Source organism: Oryctolagus cuniculus, chromosome 10, assembly GCF_964237555.1.
Source record: "Oryctolagus cuniculus chromosome 10, mOryCun1.1, whole genome shotgun sequence".
Classification (NCBI taxonomy): Eukaryota; Metazoa; Chordata; class Mammalia; order Lagomorpha; family Leporidae; genus Oryctolagus; species Oryctolagus cuniculus.
Genome location: NC_091441.1, coordinates 42,431,383 through 42,454,995, shown reverse-complemented (window position 1 = coordinate 42,454,995; position 23,613 = coordinate 42,431,383). Strand labels below are relative to the sequence as shown.

General features: G+C 50.8%; 1 protein-coding gene across 6 annotated transcripts in view; it reads left to right on the top strand.

Annotated features, from left to right (window-relative positions):
• MAPRE2 (microtubule associated protein RP/EB family member 2) overlaps nucleotides 1-22,174 on the top strand; it is a 161,629-nt gene extending 139,455 nt beyond the window's left edge. For 3 of the 6 annotated variants that reach the window (XM_051852031.2, XM_051852028.2, XM_051852027.2), the window contains 4 exons: nucleotides 7,311-7,450; nucleotides 12,251-12,409; nucleotides 15,861-15,990; nucleotides 19,295-22,174. In XM_051852031.2, the coding sequence (XP_051707991.1) occupies nucleotides 7,311-7,450; nucleotides 12,251-12,409; nucleotides 15,861-15,962 (401 nt within the window). In that variant the 3' untranslated portion in view covers nucleotides 15,963-15,990; nucleotides 19,295-22,174. The remainder of the gene's footprint in view (nucleotides 1-7,310; nucleotides 7,451-12,250; nucleotides 12,410-15,860; nucleotides 15,991-19,294) is intronic. The other 3 variants (XM_070050305.1, XM_051852029.2, XM_008261197.4) reach the window with 1 other exon arrangement.
• The last annotated feature ends 1,439 nt before the right edge of the window (nucleotides 22,175-23,613 follow it).

The window sequence follows — 23,613 nt, the reverse complement described above, 5'->3', positions numbered from 1 at the left end:
CCTCTCTGCATGCAAGGTGAAGGAATCCCAGTTCTGTCCCAGGTCTTCATTCCCACAGATCAGTGTGGTTCATGGTCATGGTATGGCACCACCCCCCAAGAGGCTCAAGGAACAGCTGCTCAATTTTATTTAAGATTTATTTATTTATTTGAAAGTCAGGGTTATACAGAGAGAAGGAGAGGGAGAGGGAGAGAGAGAGAGAGATCTTCCATCTGCTGGTTCACTCCCCAGATGGCTGCAACGGCCAGAGCTGGACCAGTTTGAAGCTAAGAGCCAGGAGCTTCTTCGGGTCTCCCATATGGGTGCAGGGATCCAACTGCTTGGACCATCTTCCACTGCTTTCCCAGGCTGTTGGCAGGGAGCTGGATAGGAAGTGGAGCAGCTGGGACTCAAATCAGTGCCTCTGTGGGATGCCTCTGTGCCACAACACTGGGCCCAAGCTACTCACTTTTACAAGCTAGCATTTAAGTAGTAAAAAGTAAGAACAGATACACATGGCCACTGGCTGCACTGACAGAGACAAAAGCCATAGGGGCTGGGAACTGCATCCTAATGATCTCATGAACCAAGGCACCCAGGACCTCTGTTAAAGTCCCAGGTGTTGGGCTGGCACTGTGGCATAGCCGGTAAAGCCACCTCCTGTGATGCTGGCATCCCATGTGGTTGCCAGGATGCATCCCAGCGGCCCCTCTTCCTATCCAGCTCCCTGCTGTGGCCTGGGAAAGCAGTAGAAGATGGCCCAAGTCCTTGGGCCCCTGCACCCACATGGGAGACCTAGAAGAAGCTCCTGGCTTCTGGCTTTTGATCAGCCCTGCTCCAGCTGTTGTGGCCATTTGGGGATTGAACTAGTGGATTAAGGACCTCTTTCTCTCTGTCTCTGCCTTTGCCTTTCAAATAAATAAAAATATGTTTATTTAAAAAAAAAAAAAGTTCCATCTGGACTCCCTGCTGGCCACTAAGGTGCTGTTTGTGTGACGTGGGGGTCTGAGCCGTTTAGGAGGAGAGGATCAGGTCCCCTTCCGGAGTGCGCAGTGGTCAGACCTGTGCAGGAGCTGGCAGTGACCCTGCGCAGGATGGTGGCTGTGGTGTCAGCTGGGTCACTGGGGGCGTCTCCTGCCTTGGGAACTCTTCCTTATCAGTCTGCCCCATACTCTTTCCCCCACCTCCCCCAGCAGTGGCCTTATTGTTTCTTTTTTAAAAAACCAAACTCATGATCTTGGTTAAAATATAAAATCTATTTACTAAGTGAAGGCGATAAGCAAATAACGTCAGGTCATCTGCAGATGATTTATCGGTGCAGATGTGCTGTGCCTCGGCCATGTTCCAGTTGTTCTGTGCAGGAGGGAGGGGGGTGGATAGTCTCTCAAAGTAGGGAAGAATTGGGAGTGACCAGAAGAGCGGTGGCTTCCTGAGAAGAGAGGGAGAGAATGGTGTACACGCTCATGTTTTCAGTGTCTCCTGTGGTTCTTGTCAACAGTATTAATGCCATATTTTTAGCTCCTCTGTTTATGATTTTGGCAGAAGGAGTACAGAAGATTATGTGAGAAGAATTTCTAAATTCCAGCAGAGCCCTGGCTCCGAAGAATAAAGCCAAGTACAGTGCTTTGAGTTGCTTCATCCTTCTAAATCCATGGGGCCTCATATGCCCCAAATGCTGTAGCATTTTCCATAAACATTAAGCAAGCTACTAATTATTGACATCAGACACGGCCATGTACTGGGCCTCAGTAAGGCAGTGAACCAGGCTGCTCTGTTTTTTTTTTTTTACAACCATGGTTAAAATGTCTTAGAATCGTATTTATACCCCAAATCCTAAAGGCATCAATTAAGACACAAATGCTCAAGACTAGCATCGTAAATCATGTCCCTATCCAGTGGGTAAACTCCGAGAATGACAGGGACTTGCACAGAATTTATGTTTATTTTCCTCTACTTCTGATACTCCTTTGTATTTAGAAAGGGAAAATCAAGGAGAAAAAAGCTGGAGGGCAAAACAACTGCTTGTCAAAACAGGGCTACCACTCACCGGGCTTCCAGAACACCACCAAATGCAACTTGGGGGAGACAAACCGTTGAAATGTTTGATAGCTGCAAGAGAAAGTATGTTGATTATCGCCAAAGTCACTATACCCTCTTTAAAAGCCATGATGTCAGTGTTCCTCACATGGGCGTCACTGGAGCAGGGAGCCCACTGGTGGAGCGGGCCAGTCTGGGGAGCAGGAAGTCGGCTCGTCAGCTCCTCCGTATCTACAGCCTGGATTGGATGCTCTGTGGGATGTTGCTGGCTCTCCTCGCAAGCTTGGAGTGCGGAGCAGCCTGCGTGAAAGTGCTGTGTCAGCGTGGGCTTACTGACCTGGTGCAGTTTCCTAAGGACTTTCTTACCTTAAGTGGCCCCGGTAAGGGGGAGGATACCCAAGCCCAGGAACTAGGTACACACTCCAGAATGGGGTTATTTGGAAGATGGCAGGACCCAGAAATCAAGTTAAAGAAACAGAGACCGGAGCTGTCTACAGAGTTATATACTACTTGAGCGTCCTATGCACTGTTCTAAAAAGTAAAGCGTGAGATGTAAGGACAGGTTTCATTTTTGTAATTTAGCATTTCTTAAGGTGCTTTGGTCATGGGGCAGCTGTGAGAGGTAAATTACTTCTGTATCAGATGGTAGCTTGTGATGACGCAGGGTCACTTTTGGCACTCTTGAACATGAACTTTGCATTTCACCCTTTTCTTTACCAAAAAAATGAAGTAAGCTTCTGAAGAATCTAAGCTCTTTCCCATGTCTGTCTTATTGCTTGATTTCTTCATACAGATCCATTGGAAGGCAAGTGTCTGCCTCTCATTCATCACATCACGTTTCCCTCTATGATCGGTTTCTTTCCAAGCAGCGTAATCAGATTTTCAAAAGCTCTCTGATTTAAGTGTCACATATGGATTGTTTGATGGTCTCTCATTACATCTTCATGCGTGTTTTCTGTTCCGTGCCCTCCTTTGTTCAGCCTGCACTGGGTCCCAGGTCAGTGATTGTGAGCGGTGGGATGGACGCTGTTTGCCCACCCCTTGAGCGGTGCAGGGGAAGAGGGGCCCAGGCCCAGCGCCTTGCAGCAGAGGACAGCAGGCCTGCTTTTCCTTGCCCTCCTCCTCCTCACCGGAGTAGCTCTGCAGGTGCACATGTGTGTGCCCGTGAGAGACCGGGACTGCCTCCACCGTGACACTCAGGTGCCATGGTGAGGAACCACAGCTTGGAGAGTCGGGCTCTGTCCATGGCAGGGATCTGTCTCCTCTAGAAAACGAGAGTGGTGCCCTGGGAGGCTACACGTGGCGGGAGGGAACTGGAACAGCCTCAACGCAGCAGCCCTGGTCTCTTCGCCGTGTAGCGTGTGCAGCAGTCACCCCCACCCTCTGTTTCTCTCCCTGTGCCTCCTCTCCCTCCCCACCAGCTTCCTCTGCTGCTCTCTAGTTGCTCTTCACTGAACCTAGGCCCTTGCCCTTCTCCTTCTACGCAAACAGTTGCTTCTTTTTTTTTTTTCAAGCAGAATTTGATGAGGTCTTGAAGACATAATTAGTGGCCACCATCAGCTTCTGTGCCTTCCCTGTTTCTTTGGAAATTGACATCAGACTGCACAAGGCAGCGTGTAAGAACATGAGCTTGTCTACAAGCCAAGCTTCGTGTTTGCAACCAGCTGTGTCACCTTTGCTGACCTGCTTGGGGAGGTCTGCCTGGAGGGAGAAGGGGGCTGCGTGCTGTGTAAGGGAAGCCCCTTCTGCAGGGCTTGTCTCACACAGGAGAGGCTGCAGACAGCCCGACACGAGCCCCTTTGCTGCTTCCCACTCAGGGCAGCTGCCTGGGTTTACACGCTGAACCCATTTTCTCGATTCCACGTAGAAGGTGCCTAAGCAAGAGTGGAAGGAATCTTGAAAGGAAGCCGAGGAGGAGCTCGCTCTCCGGGAGACTTTGTTCCATTTCTCTCCTACGTTGGCTCTTCCTGTCAGTGACTTTGACATTGGCTCAGCTCCTCCAGCTTTCCCTGCATTCGGGAGAAATGCCTCTGCCAGGAGTTGTTTCATGAACTATGAAAGCCACAATTGAGTGTCTGTGTGTCAGGCGCTGTGATTGGCCACGGGGGTGTAGGTGGTAAACAAAACAGGTGCGACTCCTGCACCGTCCAGTGGGAGATGTAGCCGATATGGAAGGCGCTGTACCGTCACGGCTGGCACGAGCCCTGACCAAGCCGTGTGGGGTGCCATCTGCATGGAGACTGGCAGGATGGTAAACCTAGCCACTCAAAGGGCGTGGTGGGGACAGGCATGAGAGTGGTTCAGGCAGGGGGAGCGTAGCCCCAGCCAGCTGGGTGGCTGCGTTCTCGTAGAACACTAGCCAGGAATGTTGCAGGCACTGGGACTTCGCAGGCGACTGTGTCACCCTCGTGAGGCTGCGCTGCTGGAGAAGAGACTGCAGCTTCATCGTTTGGGGCCCTTCAGCATGTGGCCTGTGGCAGGACTGAATAACATGCAAGTCAAGAGCGTTGACCATAGATGGCTTGTGCTCCACTCTCTGTTAAACGGTCTTTGTATTAAGACGTGAGGTCTTGCTTGTTAAAAGCATCGGGAGGAACATGGTTTTCAAGTGCTGGGTTGGCGGCTGCCCTCTGAGAAGGCCTCTTGCCCGGCTGGGGTGCCCTCTCCAGCCTCCCTGCCTGCTCCTCCACATTGCTGGCTTGACCTGCTTAATGTGACCGTGGGTTCAAGAACCCGCGCCACGGCATTAAGAAGCAGTGTTGCAGGAGGGTGCTGGATGGGCTTCTGAGATGGAGGATCCCTGCAGCTCCATCCCAGTCACAGGTGAAGGCCAGCAGGCGCTCTCTAGAGCCCTCAGGAAACTCTTCCGCCATGGTGCTGTTCTCTCGGCCCTGCAGAATTACCCCGTGCACACTCAGACTGCTGAAGTCATTCCCAGTTTAATTCCCTGTAAAGACTATGAGGCATTTCTTTTCCCAGTTGATTTTAAAAGGTAGCTAGAGAGAGGTGGAGAGAGGGAGACTGGCAGAGGTCCCATTTGCTGATTCATTCCCAAATGCCTGCAACAGCTGAGGCTGGCCAGGCAGAAGCCAGGAGCCTGAAACTCAACCCAGGTCTCCCGTGGGGGTTGAAGGTACCCAAATATTTGAGCCATCACCACTGCTTCCTAGGGTGTGCATTAGCAGGCCTTTGGAATCAGGAGCGGAGCCAGCACTCTGACAGGAGATGCAGGCATCCCAAGTGGCATTGTAACTGTGCGGCACCTTGTATTTTCTGAAGAAGATTCCTTTGGTTTCTTTTCTTCTTGAAAACAGAGAGGTGCGCTTCCGAAAGGCTGCAGCGCTGTCCGTGCTCTTGGGGTGTGTGCATGACTCGCCTCTGTAATGACTGCAGGCACCGGAAGTCATACAGCATACATTTTATAGTCTTCCTGTTTGCTACTTTGTAATTAGGGTATTGGTTGAAACTTGTATCTGTTGTCCCATAGCTGCCTGGGAACCCCCTGCTTTCTGTGCTCTGTTGGCATCGCTGCATTGTAAAGTTGGAAATAAATTGTAAAGTTGGAAACCACATAAACAGGTCTGATTGCTTGTTCAGGTATTTGTTCAAACATCTGTTCTTTCACCAAAAGTATGTTCAGCTGAACGCTGTGCTGCGCCAGCAGAGTTACGGAGAGAAACAGGGCATGCGCCTTGCCCTCCGAAAGCCTGCTGGAAGGGTAGACAGTCCACGGTTGTGGCAGGGAACTGGACCAGGGGGGCCACACAGGAGGAACTCCTGCCCCAGCGCTGCGTCAGAGCTCACACTGTATTCAGAGGACAAAGGAGTCAGTGGGCACCCAGGAATGGGCCCCGGTTTCTTAATCCATGAAGTCCATAAACTTCATTGTGTATGCTTTCAGTTTGGGCTGCAGTGGCCATTCCTGTTTCTAGATACTCACGGTATTGTGAGCTGAGCTCAAATCAGTGAGGTCTTACCTTAAGTCCATGTTCCCTTTTTTTTTAAAAAAAAAAAAAGTCTGTCGTTATCACTGGTGGTAAGTAGACCATTTAATTAAGGTGCTGGCCCTAGACCGCCCCATTTAAAGGTGCATTCCCCTCTTTAATTTATAGTGTAATACCTTGATGCTGTGGCTCCCTCCCCAACCTTTCATCTCATGTTTCGGTGTCCTTGAGCCTTGAGCCTTCTGGGAATTGGCTATTAGTTACTGGTTTTTAAATTTTCATTTATTTTACTTTCATTTGAAGGATAGAGAGTTATATAGAGACAGAGACATAGGGTGCGGAGAGACAGAGAGAGAGAGATGGATCATCCACCCATTGTTTCGCTCCCCCGTTGCCCACAATGGCCAGCCCGGACTGGGCCAGGCGGAAGCCAGGAGCATGGATGGATGTTACAGCCTTTCTCTAATTCTGGTGTTTCTTCTGCATTCACAGCCTGTTGGTGTCCTGGAAAGAAGATCTTTATGTTTGTTCCCCGCCCCCATCCATTTCGTGCATGTAGGCCCTCACTGTCATACACTCACTCTCTCATTGCAAGAGATGGCTTTCTGTGTATCTGATACATTACCTTACAGCCATTATTCTCCCTGATAAGCATGGTCCCAAGTGTGGCTTGGTTGGGAGCCCCTTCAGGCTGACCTCTATGTCCTTGTGACATTAATCCTGGAGCACATTCTTGCTTTTTAACACAAGTTGTCATTCCTGCCCCACCCCTAGAATCAGCCATTTCTGAAGAAGCCCTTGATAATAACAGAATAACCTTTAGAAACCAAGATTTGGGCAGCAGGAGTGCTCACTGCTGTGGAAATGACATTGCCCCCGGGCTGTGTCAATGGCTATGGCAAAAAAATATATTAAAAGAGGAAAAAATGTACTTATGTGGATATTTCTTCTAAAGTATTATTCAGTCTTTTCTCTTAGTTTTAAACTCTATCACCCTAATTGAGTTTCTATCTAAAAACCTTTCTTCTTAAAAAAAAAAAAAACTTAAAGTCCCTTGGAATCTGCTAGTCTTATCTCTCTGGAGGGAGCAGGGGCAATCACATTAACCTCATGGTACTTGAGGGAAGAACAGTGCTCACAAAGGCTGAGCTGGCCAGGACGCCGCGGTGGCTGGCTTGTGCACCTGTCCTAAGCACACTGGTGCTCCTTCTAGATTGGGAAAAGCGTGACAGCAGCTCTCTCTCAGACTTTACAGTAAAGCCCCTTTATATCATATTCTCACTGTATGTCTAAAAGCAGTTTTAGCATTGCCAATATTTATCTTTTTTTTTTTTTTTTGGTTGCTTCCAGGTGCAGCTAAGTCAAGTCCAGCATCTAAACCAGGATCCACACCTTCTCGTCCCTCATCTGCCAAAAGGGCTTCATCCAGCGGCTCAGCATCCAAATCTGATAAAGATTTAGAAACACAGGTCATACAGCTTAATGAACAGGTAACTCCTCGTCCACGGCCGCGCCTCTGGCAGCAGTGGTCTGTGTAAGGGGTGAGGGGCCAACCCCTGTGAGCCTGGGATGAGGGAGGGAAGGTGAGGTGGAATCAGTGGTTTCAAGCCCGTAGGAGCTAAAGGAATGGCTCGGCCAGAGAAAGTCCGTAGCCCACAATAAATAAAAGCCATTACCCCCGAGTCTCAAAGCCACACCTCAGAAGACAGCAGGCGACTTGGCCTTGCTGCAGGTCGCATGCCAGCCTCCTCCTCCTCTTCCTCTTCTGAGCAGCCGACTTGAGCTCCAGGCTAGACCACTGAGCCCACCTCTGGCCAGGCTGCATGGAGTCAGAGGCTGTTTAGGGTTAGGTTCTCTGTCTCTCTCTTCCTCCCACCCTCCCTCTTCCCTTCGGGCAGCTGTGGCTGAGCTACTGTACTTCCTGTGAGTAATAGAATGGTGGCAAGGTAGACCCCTTCCCATCCCTCATAGGACAGACAGACATCAGTTACTACTCAGGCAAAGCAAAACACCCAGCACTGCGCACAGTGGCAGAAGTTGGATGCCACAGAAGCCCTGAACTCAACACTGTGGCAAGAGCAGGAGGGGTGAGGGTATCTAAAAGGCTAGAAATGTGTTTTAAGTAAAACCTTCCTTTTTGGCTAAATATTCCTTACAATTACAGTAAACCTAGCTTTACTGTCTTTGAAATTTATCATTTAAAATCCTAGGTTGCTTGCTTTTAAAAAAAAAAAATATTTATTCATTTGAAAGAGTTAGAGGAAGAGACACAGAGACAGACAGATCTTCCACTCACTGGTTCACTCCCCCAGATGGCTGTAACAGCCAGGGCTGGACAGGCCAAATCCAGGAGTTTCATCCCGGTCTCCCACAGGGGTGACAGGGGCCCAAGCATTTGCGCCGTCTTCCACTGAGTTGGATCAGAAGTGGATCAGCCAAGACCCGAACCAGCTCCCATATGGAATGCACAGCTTTACCAGCTATGCCACAATGCCAGCCCCACCCTACCCCCAGGTTACTCACTAACTAACAGTAACCAATTTTGCCTAAGACAGTCCCTCATTTGAAAGTAATAAAACAATGGAGAGTCAAGGACCCTCAGTGGAAGCCACCCCACTTCCACCAATGCAAGTTTCTCATCCTGGCCCCTCCACCATCCGTGAACTGAACGGAGCCTGTGCCGCAGGCCCTCGGGCCATTCTCAGCCAGGCACGGAGCGGGGCCTGGTGATTAATCTCATTCTTCAGGAGCCGGGGAGAGTCTGGGAACAGTTTCTGAGATAATTGTATATTTGCAAGCACAAATCGAGTTTAAAAGCAGGCAGTTGCTTAATGAGGGTGTTTCTTTACCATTCTGGCCACTTTAATGAAAAAGGTACAACTCTAAGTCATGTGGTGGGTAGGACTTTGATTCGGAAACCATGGAATGTTCTAATGACCGGCTGGTTCTCAGTCGGAGCCCACAGAATTCCAGGTAATGACTTCTCAGATGCAAGGCAGTAACGACAGCGCCAGTGAGCGCTGGGCCACGTGCCTAAGGCTCCAAGCAAGTCGGAGTAGACAGAGAAGCAGGCAGCGGTGGGTCTGGACTATTTTGGATTTATAACTCTTTTCTCCTAGGGAACTCAGATTCTTTTAAAATCCTTATTATCTCCTCTCCTCCCTCCACCACACCCAGGTTCTCCCCCTCCAGCCCAAAACAGGACCACATGGAAACCTGGAGGTCCTCCCCGCGCCTCCGTCCCTGGCAGCCGTCAGCAGCCAGCCAAGCTTCCTCTCGCTGGGGCTGGCTCCAGGCTCTAGGCTCCCATTAGCCCTCCAGATCACACAGAGAGCTCCCCATCCCCCAGCCTCCAAAATGCCTCAGCTGAGCTGCCCCTACCATCCAAAACGCCACAGTAGAGAGGACACTCCTCCCACTGGGCATCCTTTTCGTTAGTGTGCCTGCCCCGCCTCAGTGCTCAGAAAGGAGGTTGCACAAACCCTAGGTTGTTAAGTCAGAATGATGTTTACCGAGCGCTTACTGCAGAGCCCTTCCCCTGCCTATCTGATCTTGCTCCCCCTATTTTCTCTTCTTGAACCTATGGAAGGCCACCCAGGCAGCACAGTGTTGGAACCGAGAGCGCTGGGACAAGGGGGGCCGTGTGGAAACGCCTGGGCTGAAGCGTGAATTACAGTAGTAATAGAGAAAGTGACAAGTGCCATAAACTTTAAGAATTTTCATTTACTTGGCCTCGTGCCTTTATTCAGGCGATCTCGCATGATATACTATAAAAGTCCCACTGTGCTGGTCAATTGCGATGCTAGAAATGAATCAAAAGGTGTGGGGGAGAAAAGGACATCGATAAAATAATGGGGCACTGTTTCAGGACGTGGCTTAGTGGACAGGAAGTGGGTGGGAGTCACTGCTGTGCGCAGGGACTGCTGGTGAGGAGTGGGTCCTCCAGGGGCTTGGTTAGCACTGGCGGAGGCTGTGGCTGCGGTTCAGATGGCCAGGCCTGGGAGAACAGCGAGATGAGAACCTCACCCTTGCCCCTGACTTTTCTCAAAGCTCTGCCTGCAGCATCACCTCCATCGCTGCAGCGAGTGAGATAGGAAAACAGACCTGCATCTGCCACTTGATCTGTCCCCATCTGAGTTTGCTGCCGCTGGTTTACAGCTGAGCACGTGGTACCCGATACACCTGGAATAGCCCTGCTCGGGCTTGGGGTTTTCACAGACGCCTCGGCCATTTGCTAGTCGTGCAGGCCGCAGCACTTTCAGGAGGCAGACAAGCCTGGCTTTCCTGGGTTATGTGTGTCCTGGCCTGGGACAGAGAAGCTGGCACCTCTGAATGGCCACAGGAACCCTGGCTGGCACCCTGCAGGGTCCAGGTGTGCTCTGTGGCCACGCCCAGGGAGGGAGAGCAGGAAAAAAAATTTTTAAAACAGGGAATTCTCACTTTTGGAATTCTGGCTGGTTGGCTTCATTCTTCACAAATGCCCAAGCTATAATATTAACAGAATTAAAAGTTTAAAGTTAGCAACTGACCCTCATTTGTGAGGCTTTGTGAGCAACTGCATGTTGGGAACATCGGCCAAAGGACCATATTCCCGGGTCTTCCAAGATGGATACATGTTTGCCAGGTTCACAAGAAGGGAGTGGGCACTGGCATGTTGGTAGAAGCTTGAGTGAATCAATAATTTCAGGCTGATGAACAGCATGTACAAAGGCCCAGAATTATTTTTTAAAAGAAAATTTTGCATTCCAAATGTAACTTTTGGACATTCTGTTATGGGTGATTTTTAGTATACTGAAAGATTTTTACCTAAGGAGGAACATGACAGACAGGTTTTATCTCCTAAAGAATATATTCTGTGTGATGGCATTGGTGGCACATTGAGTTAAGTTTGTAATGCCCATATCAGAGCACCAGTTCCAGTCCCAGCTGCTCCACTTCTGATCCAGCTCCCTAATACTCCCAGGAAGAGAGCAGATGTTGTTAGCTCAAGTCCCTGTCACCCATGTAGAAGACCAGAATGGAGCTTCAGGCTCCTGGCTTCCTTCTGGCCCAGCCCGGGCTTGCCGTGGCCACTTGGAGAATAAACCAGCGTATTGACAGTCTCCCTCTCCCTGCCACTCTGCCTTTCAAATAAATGGTTAAAAATTGAAGAGTACTCAGCAGCCAAGAACGGGGTGATGGTTGGGGCCTGCGTGAGCTGCTGTGGGTGTAGAAGTGCCGCAGCCTGAGGTTGGAAACCAGATCCGCCACACCCCTCGCAGGGTTTCTTCAGCCCCAAGTGCACCGTGTCGCTGGGCCCTGCCTCAGCCATTTCCTCCCTCCCTTGCACTGTCCCTGTAACCGCTGTGACCAGATGCACAGCCTCGGGAGGTCTTTGCACTGGTGTCAAGGGCAGAGAAGGGGATGAGGGCTCATTTGCTAAGTTTCCATACCTTCCCGTGATTCACGCAGACAGAGCCGGAGAAATGAAACCGATCCACGCAGCCGGGACTTCGGTCACGCCCAGTCTCCTTGTGCACCAAGACCCGATTTCTCAGTGGAGAACGCTTATCTTGTTTGGCTCAGGGTCATTCGTGAAAGGGGCCAAAACTAAGAGCGGCTCTTAATGCAAGTGACCTGAAGGAAGGAGGCTCCTCCCAGTCCTCTCCAGGGCCACGCTTAGAACTCCCTCAGGCTCCCCGCCTTCCTCCCAATGCTGTCTCCCTTCTCTGCAGATTCTAGTGCTCTGGTCTGTGTGAGCCAATACAGCTTGTAAACAATGGGCAGTTATTTCTCCCAGTTCTAGAGACCGGGAGGTCCCAAGATCAAGGTGCGGGCCCCCTGCCTCGTGGATGGTGCCTTCCCGCTGTGTGCACACACTCCCAGGGGCCTCGCTCATCTCACTTGTGAGCTGGTTACCTCCCAAAGGTTCGCCTTCTCATGCCACCACACCGGGGCTTGGGATTTCACCACGTGGATTTGGGGAGGCCATAGCGGCAGGTCAGGAGAAAGATGTGCCGCAACCACGTCGGCGGGGAGTGGAGCTTACTCCCAGCGTGGGTGGACTCGGGCAAGCAGGGGGACTCGCTCTGACCCTCACGGATCGACGGTTGATATAAGGGAGCACCCAGGGTGCCGTTGAGATTGCACGTTTCGGCCCAAGGTCAAGCTCCAGACCACATCCCTGTCATGTCTGCTTCCGACTCAGTGACTTGCCAGGTCTCTTGTTTTGGATCGTTCTACACATGCGTAGTTGTTTCCTTATTTCTCAATGCTACACTTTGTGGTGTTTCTTCCCCACCCTCATGCAGGTACATTCATTAAAACTTGCCCTTGAAGGTGTGGAAAAGGAAAGGGATTTCTACTTCGGGAAGTTGAGAGAGATTGAGCTGCTCTGCCAGGAACACGGGCAGGAAAATGACGACCTCGTGCAGCGACTAATGGAAGTGCTCTATGCTTCCGAAGAACATGTGAGTGTGAGGGGCCCTCCTCGGTCCAAGCGCAGGGGACTCGTGTGCCGTAGAAGTCCGCATTGATACCTCAATGAGAACTGCAGCTCAGTTAGCACATTTGGTATTCGCAAAGGAATACATGTCATTATCATCATGATCCATTGACCTGTGTCTGTGGGCCGTGCGTTCATGAATTAATCTGGGAGGAAGTGCCTGGAGAGGGGCGGGGGCGGGGGGACTTGAGAGAAATGCACAGCCACATCCCAGGTGGCTTTTAACTCTCGAGCAAATGAGCAAGAATTCATGTAAGGATTCTTGTTTCTTCATGAGAGGTCACAGTGTGGTTAAAGGAGAAAATAATCGAGATGCTTTTCCCACCCCTGTAAGCCCCCCAGCTGTCTTTGTTTCGTAGCGGGTTGCCATGACTTCTCAGGGCCAGGCCAGAATTGTGGGCCAGCCCTCTGCTAGATGCCCTCCTACGGGGTAGCCCCTGCCCCCAGGGCTGCTGCTCACGTGTGAATGTGCTGCGGGAGCCCCTGCAGGTGGTTGTGTTGGCTGACGGAAGGCGGACGTGAGGAACAGGAGGGGCTGGGGTGGCTGAATGGCAGAAACAGGCTGCCCTACACCTGCCTGTGACCGGAGGGAGCCGGAGTCCACCAGAGGAAGGCGAGAGAGCAGGGCTCGGGCTTCCGAGCCCTCTCGGGCCAGGTTGAAGCTGGTGCTGGTGTCTGGGCAGGATCTTTGATCTGGAGGCCGATGGACGGATGCTTTCAGGGTGCTGTGGTGGGGTCACGTGCATGTGTCTGTGTTTCCATGGGGTGGCAGAGGCCACCAGCAACTTCTGCCTCCCTCCAGCTGAAGGCCAGGCCAACGTTTACGCCACTTGCGACTTAGGGGATGTCCCGGAGACATTTTCCTGAACTGTGAGGCACCGTGTCTGCGGGTGGGGAGGTCATGCCTTAACTTTTTCATTTCCATTGATTTCTTTCATTTCTTTCTTGATGATCCATAACTCAGAATGTAGATCTTGAAGCCCCAGGAATCTTGTGTGGTTAGGTCATGGATGTCATGATGCTTCACAGGTGCAGTTCTGCACATTCAGATGAGACAAAAGCAGCCGATTTGCAGTGTGACTGTGACCCCAGGAGCAGGGTGTGCTCCAAGTTGTGCTGGTAGAGTGTGCTGGGTCATGACTGGATGAATTAGTTATCCCTTCCAGAGCTTGGTTGCAATAAGTTGGCGCCATGGTGTACTCAGTGCCTTGAGGCAGAGTGGATGGTGCTTGCTATGATCATACCAACTAGTGTGAGACAGCCCAAGGTGCAGGATCAACCCCTCTTCCCAGCCCTGAACTTCCAGTGGGAAGTAAAACCTTAGGGTCACATCTTGTCCCAGGAGAGCCCTGTAGGTCACTGAATTCCTGGCTAAGCACAGGCAGGGCTTAGGCGAGAGCTCTTGCCTCCTGGGTGTGATCTCAAGGGGGTCTACGTAGGTGACCACCCTCAGCTTCGGTACTGCTGTGCCCATCACCGCCCTACCCCAGGGCCAGCCTGCTCCTCTGCATCCAGAAAACTGGTCCTGCAGGGTCTGTGCATTAAAATGCGCACACCGCCGGGAGAAGTCAAAGTGGGTAATGCATCGAACAGGTCCTTTCCTTAAGCACCTACAATGGCATATAAGAGGGAAAGGGCTAGAACTCTGTATATGAGTTTATAACTCCTTTAATATCTCGAGAATACTCTTAGGTAAATAATGTTATCCTGTTTTACAGATGAGGGAGACTAAGGCAGTAGAAGTTGAAATACCTTTTCTAATATTGTCTGAAACACGAGTTTGTGATGCATCTTCTCCAAGTCTGAGCCCTCTTTAAACAGGATCATGATAATAGTAATAGCTGTATTGCTTAGTACGAGCCAGACACTGTATTCACATTCTACGTACGTTTCTCCCCCAACCACATCCCTGTGTAGCGTGTACTGTTACTTGCCCAGTGATTCACACTTAAATTTGAACTAGGTGTGTTACCACCCTCTCAGCCTGTCAGGTGCCATCAGCAGGGAGGAAATCAGCATTGCGCCACCTGGGGAAGCCTCAAGCCAGGACTAGCTCTGCTGCAGCCCAACAGGCTGTGTGTGTAGAGCAGGAAGTAGTCACACCCCTTCCTGGACTTCCTCCAAGTAACTCCCTGTCTCATTTTGTTGGTTTACACCTTCAAGTCCTCCTGCCCTCTTTTTCTGGGCCTCCATCATGTAAATCAGCATCACTGGAGAACTTATTTTCCTGGCTAACTTTCTTAAACGTACCTTTGTTGTCATCTCAGGCACTGTGCTATTCTCATCCAAAAGAGAGAAGCAGGGTAGGGAGCAGAGACTGAGACATTGGCATCACCATGTGAGTACATGGTAGGGAGTTAGGACATATCCAGAATCCAAGAAGAGAAAAATGGACTTAAACTCCATGTGTGTGTTAGCGGAGCGAAGTCTTCCAGTGCAGTTGCTGTCTTACTTTTCCAGTTGTAAGATATGTCTGGAAGACTCCAAAAGATACGCATCAGGCTACACTGAGTTTTCCATGGACACTAAGGCAGCCGACCTGGAATATGCCAGGTGTCCTTGTTGGAATGTGCTAGACCCACTTTGTTAACCTTTGGTTTCGATACAGAAAGAAAGGAAAGATTGCTCTGTGCCTGGACACGGGGCTGGGTGCTTCTGTGCACCACACACACGACTGCGTGGAGAGGCTGAGCAGTGGCTCGTCTGCTCCCCTCTCTGCTTCCTCTGCAGAGGCTCACGGGAACACCCTGAAGCCTTCGATCATGTGCCCTTCTGCCTGAGGATAATGAACCCTGTGCCTGTGGCAGCCTGGGGGGAGGGAGGCAGGCAGTCTCATGCAAGCTTCTGCACCGCCCACTGCCCCTGTGTCTCATGGTCTGGAAGGTATCACGTTGGGAAAATGTGCTCTGTGGTTGTGATGTCACCACATCCTCCCTGTTGCCCCGCTGTGCTCGGCCCTCCTACTGTGTCTTGTTTTCAGGCCATTCCCACACATGGAAGGTGGGCAGCCACCTGTAGGCTAGGATGTGCATGAGCCCCGGGAAGAAACTGCAGCACTGACCCTGGTTCATGTGTGCAGAGCTGCGATGGTGGAGGTGTCTGGTTGACTGCTGCTCCCTGGAGCTGGGAGAGGAGCTCCAGAAGCAGGGGCTGGCTTCTAGTGGGTGCTCTGCTCGTAAGCGTAGATCAGCCGGGGTTGGGATTGCAGGGTGGGGACTGCCCCTACTGAGTGTCATGGTCAAGCAACCCTAGCATATCATGTCTGGAGGACGTAAAAACCCAGCTGGAGTTTGAAATAGAGCAGTCAACAGGGATGACAATTCCCAGTTGTAGAAACCTAATGGAAGTTTCCAGAGCAGATTGCCAGCCAGCTGTCCCGCACCTCTCTTTATCACTCTTGTTATCTTTTCCTTTAGTACTTAACTCAGGGCCACAGATGTCCGGGCTTAGGCATTGGCTGCCTGCTCCCATGTGGATTCTCTCAGCTGATGCACAAGTGCTTGGTTGCCAAGTACTGACTGTCATGGAAGCCACTGTTAAAAGGAGGTAAAGATGTTCTTGCTCCTTCAATGCATTTTGCAGATAGGCTGGGTTTGTTACTGGACTAAGCACTGAGTAACTTAAAGAGAAAGGCACAGCCCCTGCCTCAGAAGAGCTCAGAGTCCCCCGCTGAGGGAGACAGACAGGGATACAAGTGACGGAGTGCGCGGCAGATGATAAATGTGAACAGAGACATAAATAAACCTGTGTGGGAAGTGCCTAACAGCCTGGAGGGCCAAGCAAAGAGGGTGTCCGTGTCGGATGGAGAAGGAGGGCTGGGAACATAAGTGGTTATAGAAGGAAGAGGGGGATAGTATTTTTAATGCAGAGGAAACAGCACGAACAAATCAGAGGAGGTGACAGCCCTGAAACCTCCGTGTCCAGCCACCAGGAAGCCTCCCTTCTTTGCCCTGTTGTCCTCCCACAATGGCCAGGAGCCTTCTAACTTCTCTAATAATTCTATTACAAACATATAACTCGCAGAAAAACATTTAGAAATATGTGCTGGATTGATGTGCACATATTACATGAGATCAAGTAGACAACTCTCCAATGTAGCAGTCTCATGTTTGCCCTAAGTTTTGCCTGGTCGCCCACTTCCAGGTGGGTTTAAGGTCTTTATCTGTCTTCCCTGCAGTGGGCCTACAATCGCATTAGGTGGGCTGGGCATTCGCGGTTGTGATATGTAACGCCACCTTGCAATCACAGGTGTGTTCACCGCCCTCACTTGCACCCGAGCATTCACAGTCCATCACAGCCTGGGAGGTCTGTTCTGCACTAGGGTTGCCCAGTAAGAGGGCCCAGGATCTGCAGCTCCTGCAGAGGCAATGTCCTGGGACTTCAGCCCGGTGCGCATGGGGAGCTGCCCTTGGCCAGCTGGAGACCACAAAGCCCTGGCCAAGGGAACAAACCCACCTCCTCGTTCAGTGTGTTTGGCAAGGAGGCCCAGGGTGGGGCCCCAGCTGATGGGTTCCTGGTTCTGCAGCTTGTGACAGGCTCAGCGATGGTTTGAGTCCAGGTCTTCCAGCTCTCAGCTCTGGGTTAACTCAATCATCCTCCATTCAACTCCCGACTGTGATGTAAGCAAACAAGACTTTCTGTAAAATGTACAACAGATCCTGAGCTCTCCGGCAGCCTCACATGCACAGAAACAATTACGTGAGAAAGGCCTAAATGCTGAAGTGAGGGTGAACGCTGGCGAAGACACCACACTAGCCCACTGGGGCTCGGGGCCCCGCTGGAGGACAGGCAGATGTGGCGCCACCCACAAGGAATACACACAGGGCTACAGTGTGCCCACTAACAAAGCAAGAACTGGGGGTGAAGACAGTGATAGGTGCTCCCGGGAGGACCAGCATTTGCTTTTTTTAACTGCATTATTTGAAAGGCAAAGAGAGCTTCCATCTGCTGGTTTACTCCCCAAATGCCATGAGAGCCAGACCTAAGCCAGGAGCCCAGAACTCCATCCAGGTCTCCCACATGCATGGCAGGGACCCAAATACTAGAGCCATCACCTGCTGCCTCCTCAGGGTGTGCATCAGCAGGAAGCTGGAGTCGGGAGGAGCCGTAGATTAAATCTAGGCACTCCTACGGGACGCGGGCACTCCAAGTCCTATGTAAACTGCTCTGCCAAATGCCTGCCCCCGTTCTCGTAATATAGAGGAGCATGTGGCAGAACAGATGGCCAGAGCTGCCAGCCGACCGTCCCTGTGAAACTCCCACGAGCTTCGGGCCCCACGCTCTCGCTTCCCTGAGATAGATGACGTGCCTGCTTTCCTCTCTTGCACCGCGCCGACAAGCAGTACCCTCCTCCTGCCCAGGAAAGTGCAGGGGCAGTGGAGGCCCTAACTTTCTGAGCCCAGAGGACCGCCCGCTGAGAGCCACACGGTGTGCAAAGCAGGGTGCTGCAATGCCCAGGGAGTCGACAGACTGGGAGCCCAGAGGGTGCCGAGGTCTCCCCGAAGTCAGCAGCTGCAGTCAAGGACGGAGTGACAGAAGGATGCTGCACTGGGCGGAACAGTTCTAGGTGGTTGTAACAGTGTGGCCACGAGTATGGAGAGAAAGCTGACGTCTCCTAAGTCGTGTGCCCGTGGCTACAGAGCCACATTTGATTCCGGCTCTTCAATGTCCCCTCCCATTATTGGTTGTCACAGAAAGGATATTTTTTAAAAAATTATTTACAGTTCTGGAACCGATTCCAAAGAGTTCTGCCACTGCAGAGGTAATAATCGCAGCTCTCTCGTGCATTCCTTACGTGCCGAGTCTTCCAGGCACTTTACCCATTTCATCACATCCTTTGTTGGGTTTAATGAAAAGTGAAGTGCATTGAAAATTGTTACCTGGACATTCTTATTCCCCGTTTTACAGGTGAGAAAACTGAGGTGTAGAGCAGTTTTGTGCCCACAGCTAACACAGTCGGTAAACAGCAGAGCTGGGATGTGAACCCAGAGCCCATGCGTATAACTTTGATATTATACTGTATGCTGGTCTGCGTCTCAGTCATCAGCTCTTGAATCCTCGGACTTCTTTCTTTCAATACCACATGGACTCATTTTTACAGTGAGAGTGAATGAGCCCAAGAAGTCCTAGAAAAACAGGATCCTAAGTCAGAGTTTTCTAGCACGGGAGGAAAAATTTCTGGAGAAGGGAGAGAAATCATCCTGACTCGGGGACCTAGGAGATGATCACCCCCTAGTTGAAGGGATCTTGAACTTGGGTTTGTCCTACACTGCAGGGAGTAGCAGCTGGACAGGAAGGGAGGGGCAGGGCGAGTCAGTGGTCCAGGTGTGAGCAGACTCAAGCATTCCTACAGGTGCCAGGTAGCACAGCAGCCGCCTGCCCCGACACAGGTGTGCTCAGCTGCGTGGATTAGTACCTGAGCAGAGAAGTGCAGCTAAAGAGCTAATTCTTCTCAATGAAAGAAGTCGCAGGCATGGCTGTCTGAGGCCGACGTCTGTGCTGTGCTTCTCTGGGTCGCACATCTGGAGGAACACCGCACCTGTCTGTCAAAGCAGGAACGGATGCGAACAAGAACCAGAAGGCTGGGACCAGGATGGCATGTGTTTAATAAAGCGAGAAGTTTGGTGATCGAAGCCTAACAACTGTGCTTTCTAGAATGACCGGGGTGGGAAGCAAAGACATTATTCCTCGCTGGTACCCCCTGGGAACTGGGAGACATTGGCACGGCGAGTTGTACCTGGTACCACCCAGTTTTGAATTGCCACACTGTGCAGTGAGGTGGGGGGCTGGGACCCCGGAGGAAACCCAGTAAATAATCTCCACTAAAACCTCTCCCCCGTCCCACACGCAGGAGGGCCACACAGACGAGCCGGAAGCTGAGGAGCAAGCCCACGACCAGCAGCCCCAGCAGCAGGAAGAGTACTGAGCCTCCCAGAGCTCCGGCCCCTTCCGCTGCGCACGGAACTTTTCCTCTGCAGATCTGGAACATGTGTGGCCTCAAGCTGAGCAGCAACCAGTTGTCCTAATCTGCCGTTCCCATCGACGCACTGTCGCCCATGCCAGCCACCGCGCTCAGTTCCCATTTTCTTTGCCAAGACGCATTAGCAGCAGGCGCTGGTCTGGCCACCCACCTGACATCATAGGGTCACATACCTTCAACTTCGCCACTTGGCTGCTTGAGATTGGTTCTGCTCTTTTCTTCATTTCTTTCCAGAACAACTCTTTCCCACCCCCAACACCGACACCACCACCACCCCTTTTTATCCTGGTGTGAAACAATGGTCATTTGATATATGGTATTTATATTGGCATTTCTCAGCCCAGTGTCACTAGATGTCACATGCATTTGTGGTGCTTTGATGTTTGCGAATCTAACCTCTAAACATAAAGTTGGTGAAACAATTGGAGCAAAGGGAAACAGATACTCGATATGAAAGCCATAATGACAGTGACGCGTATCGTGGGGAAGAACACAGGGTCAGTTTCTCCCTCTACTGACAACACAAAAGGGAAAAAGAGGCTTCAAAACTAGGCCCTGGCAGGGTCCACACAGCAGCCTGTTAGTTTTGAAAGACATCCACCCAAGGAAAACACTTCTCACCATGTGCCCAGCCCTCCCAGCCCCCTCCCCTGGTTCTCATGCTCTTTTCTTTCTCAGGGTCCTCTTTGGTGGGCAGCCACACCCCCACGGTGTTGTCATCCATTACCTGCAGTCCGAAGGGGTCTGGTGCCTCATCCCTCTTGCTCCTTGATGTGGGTTTCAGCCCAAATGCTGTCCCTCACTGGGATTCAGTCAAGGTACCCCCAGGGTGTGCAGGCCATAGCTCCTAGGCGCTGCGGAGGCTGCACACTGGCTGGAAGACTTTATTCACAGCATAATTCCAAGGAAGATCATGGTCCATGATCCAGCTATCTTCTGGGATGAGGAATTGCCCCTCTATAACACAAGGGCCCTCCTTGTCATTGACCTTTGCTAAACCATGGCGACTCACAGAGGAAACATGAATTTAAAGCATTCCTTATTTTTTAAACTAATATTTGCACATTTTCTTAGTCTCTCTCAACATCTTTGCCTTTATTTTTTCCCCCTTGGACAGATGGTATCCCTTCCTGGATCAGTCATTTCACTTCAGATTTACTTTCACTTGTTATTTGACTTAGCAGGTGCAACAAAAACAAAAAACAAATATGCCCACCCTACTTTCCACTTTTAATTGAAAAAGCTTAAAATAAATTTCTGAATTACATCCCCTCAAGCTTTGAAATTTCTCCATGAATGAGTGAAATACTAACTTCCAAATTCTAGCATTAAAGCTTTTCACCAAAAGAAGTTCTTTCCAAAATAAATCAATCTTCTGCAGCAAAGTGGTATTTACTGAGTTATATGTGGAAAAAGATGGCTTGTATTTTTGAGATTGTTACGACACACTGTGCAGACCCGGACAGATGTTCCATGGCGTTTGGTTTCCCTTCTCTCTCCTGCTCACTCTGCACGACAGCGGCAGCTCGCTTCTCCAAGGCTGCGAAGCCTGGCTCTCGGCGGTGACATCCTCCCACGCCTGGGTACAGGTAGTGGCTGTGCTATACGCGGCGTCGCGCTTCCTGGGGTGTTGTACTCATCGACTGCCCTTTCTTAAAAAACAGCTCCTGCAAAGAGGCACAATAAATAATTCCCTGCAGTTGCTACGTCAGTGGTTTCTAGACCATCCTTTGCTGTTCTGGCCCTCTTGGCTGTCCCCAGGCGGGCGGATGCTCGTGAGTAGGCAGCAGGAGTCAGGATCCTGCCTTCTTCAGAAACCACTTAGCCCTGGGGGACATGCACACGCCTCTCCAGGGGCTCTTGCTGGAACCACTCCACTCCTTTCCAGCTCCCCAGCCTTCTCTGCTCTGAACGCAGTGGTCGGATAGTTTAGGCGGCAATGAGCGTCCATACTCCATTCTCCCTGCTGAAGGCTTGGGCGAGACCCTTTATTTAGAGAAGAGCTATAAATCCCTCTTTCCCATCTTAAACCTCTTCCCTGTGCTGCATCCCAGGTGATGTCCCGGATGTTTGCCAGAGCCTTTAACAGCCAAGGTTCTGAGACAGGTCCCGTGAGCCACACCCCTGGCCTCCACTCCCGCCACCAATCAGTCTCCCCTCGGTGTTCGGGGCACGGGCCCTCAGGCTGGGCTGAAACGCATCCCTGGGTGTGGGCACTGCTCTTCCCTCAGGAAGCTTGGTTTCATTCGTAGTGGCCCTCACACCACAGATGGCTGCTTATGGCACTTCCACTGCTGTGGCCAGACCGGAAGTGATCGAAGCAGGGGGCAAAGAGAAAGCCTCTGTTCATTGTAAGCAGAAAAGCAGGAAAAAAGACAAAGACAAACCCTGTTGACCCGAGAGAAGTCGGCTCCAGAAGGGAACCCAGAACTCGTCCCTTCCCTGGTGAGTAGTCCCGTTCTTCCGTTAAGGTTAATGTGCATTCAGATTACTTTAACTAAATAGTACCCCATAAAGCTCTTGTTATATATGAAATGTAAACTGAAAGGAATGTAAACATATGTACTGTTAATTATAAATAGAGATAAGTCATGAGCTAATAGAAGAAAAGTCCTACTCAGATGTATCACATTCATTTACCTTGCCCACCTATTGTCGCATGGTAGAAGAGTTTTTGTCTCTTGAATATGTGAATAACTTGACTTGCGTTGATCTTTTTACATATTTAATAAAAAAGTATGTTAAAACCTGCCTGTATCTATAGATTTTTTTAAATGTTCTTTTCATCTACTTGAAAAGCAAAGCAACAGAGATACAGAGCTCCTCGTATGTACTGGTTCACTTCCCAAATTCTGCCAACAGCGAGGGCCAGACCAGGTCCGAGCCAGGAGCCTGAGCCCCATCTGCACCTCCCACATGGGTGGCAGGGGCTCGAGTATCTGACCCATTATCTGCCGCCTCTCAGGACGCGTTCATTAGCAGGAAGCTGGGTCGGAAGCAGAGTAACCACGCCTCGGGCCGGCACTGCACGTGGGGTGCAGGCAGCTCAAGCAGCAGCTTCACCCACTGGGCTGCCGAGCCTGCCCCTGGATCTCTAGATTCTTAAGTTGCTATGCCAGAGTTTCCTTTTTGTGAGTGTGTGTGAAGGAGAGATGTGTACATTCCCACATCTCCCCACATCTTATTTATCAGGGAAAGGACGAGTGGCTTTGTTTTTATTGAAGGCGAATGTTTTAACAGGTCTTACAGATTAGTACTTCAGAGAAACTGTAGCGGTTCTAATACTCAAGAAAGCTTCACAAAAAAAGAAATTCCTTTAGGAAACCTTCCACTCAGGAGGAAACAAAGCCCTAGCTGCGGTCGGTGGGGTCGGGACGCCGCCGAGCGAGCGGCTGGGAGAGTGCTGGAGGAGAAGGCGGGCACCTCTGAGGAAGGGTCTCCGGCAGAGCCAAGTGGGTGGCGGAAGTTCCCTGAATCAGAGTAGTCTCCTTCCCCCTCACCCCTTGCTTGTTTGCTAAGTGAGGAGTGAGGACTTAGAGCTACAAGTGGAATAGAAGACTAAACAGGAACGGGTGCAAGAAAGAATGAATGAACTGGCCCAGTGAGCCACCTGGGAAGAACTTAGGCAGGGTGACCGTCCCCAAGCCTTGCAGAGGAGCATGGTTCAGGCCCTATCCTTTGTACCCTAACGGGCGCCTCCTTCCCAGTCCTGCTTGCCAGCCCCACCTAGAGGTCAGTTTTGTTGCTACGCCATCCCTTGGCAATTACTTTTCATTTTGGTGCCTTGAGGCGCTCTTCTAGTAGGCACAGAGGACAGGGAAAACAAGGGAAGACAGAAACGTGACCCCTTGCTCCCCGGGGTGCATCTGGGACGGAAGTCTCTAACCCACAGCCTGGGTCGTGAGCTCATGTTCAGTGCACACGTGTGTGTGTCATGTAATTCACCAACCCTGGAGCCAGTTCTTACATTTACATATCTGTGCAGAAACGACTTGAAAATACATGTGCTTTGTCGTAAAATATGGTACTCCAGTAACTTGTCACTGATTATTCAAATGTGGTGAAACAGTATGCTTGTCCCATTTTATGAAATCTGAGGTCATCTCTGAACACTTAATGTGTTGCCACTGGTATTATGGGTGGAGCTCACGAGACCAGAGACAAACAGAAACAAAACTTAATGGAAGTCC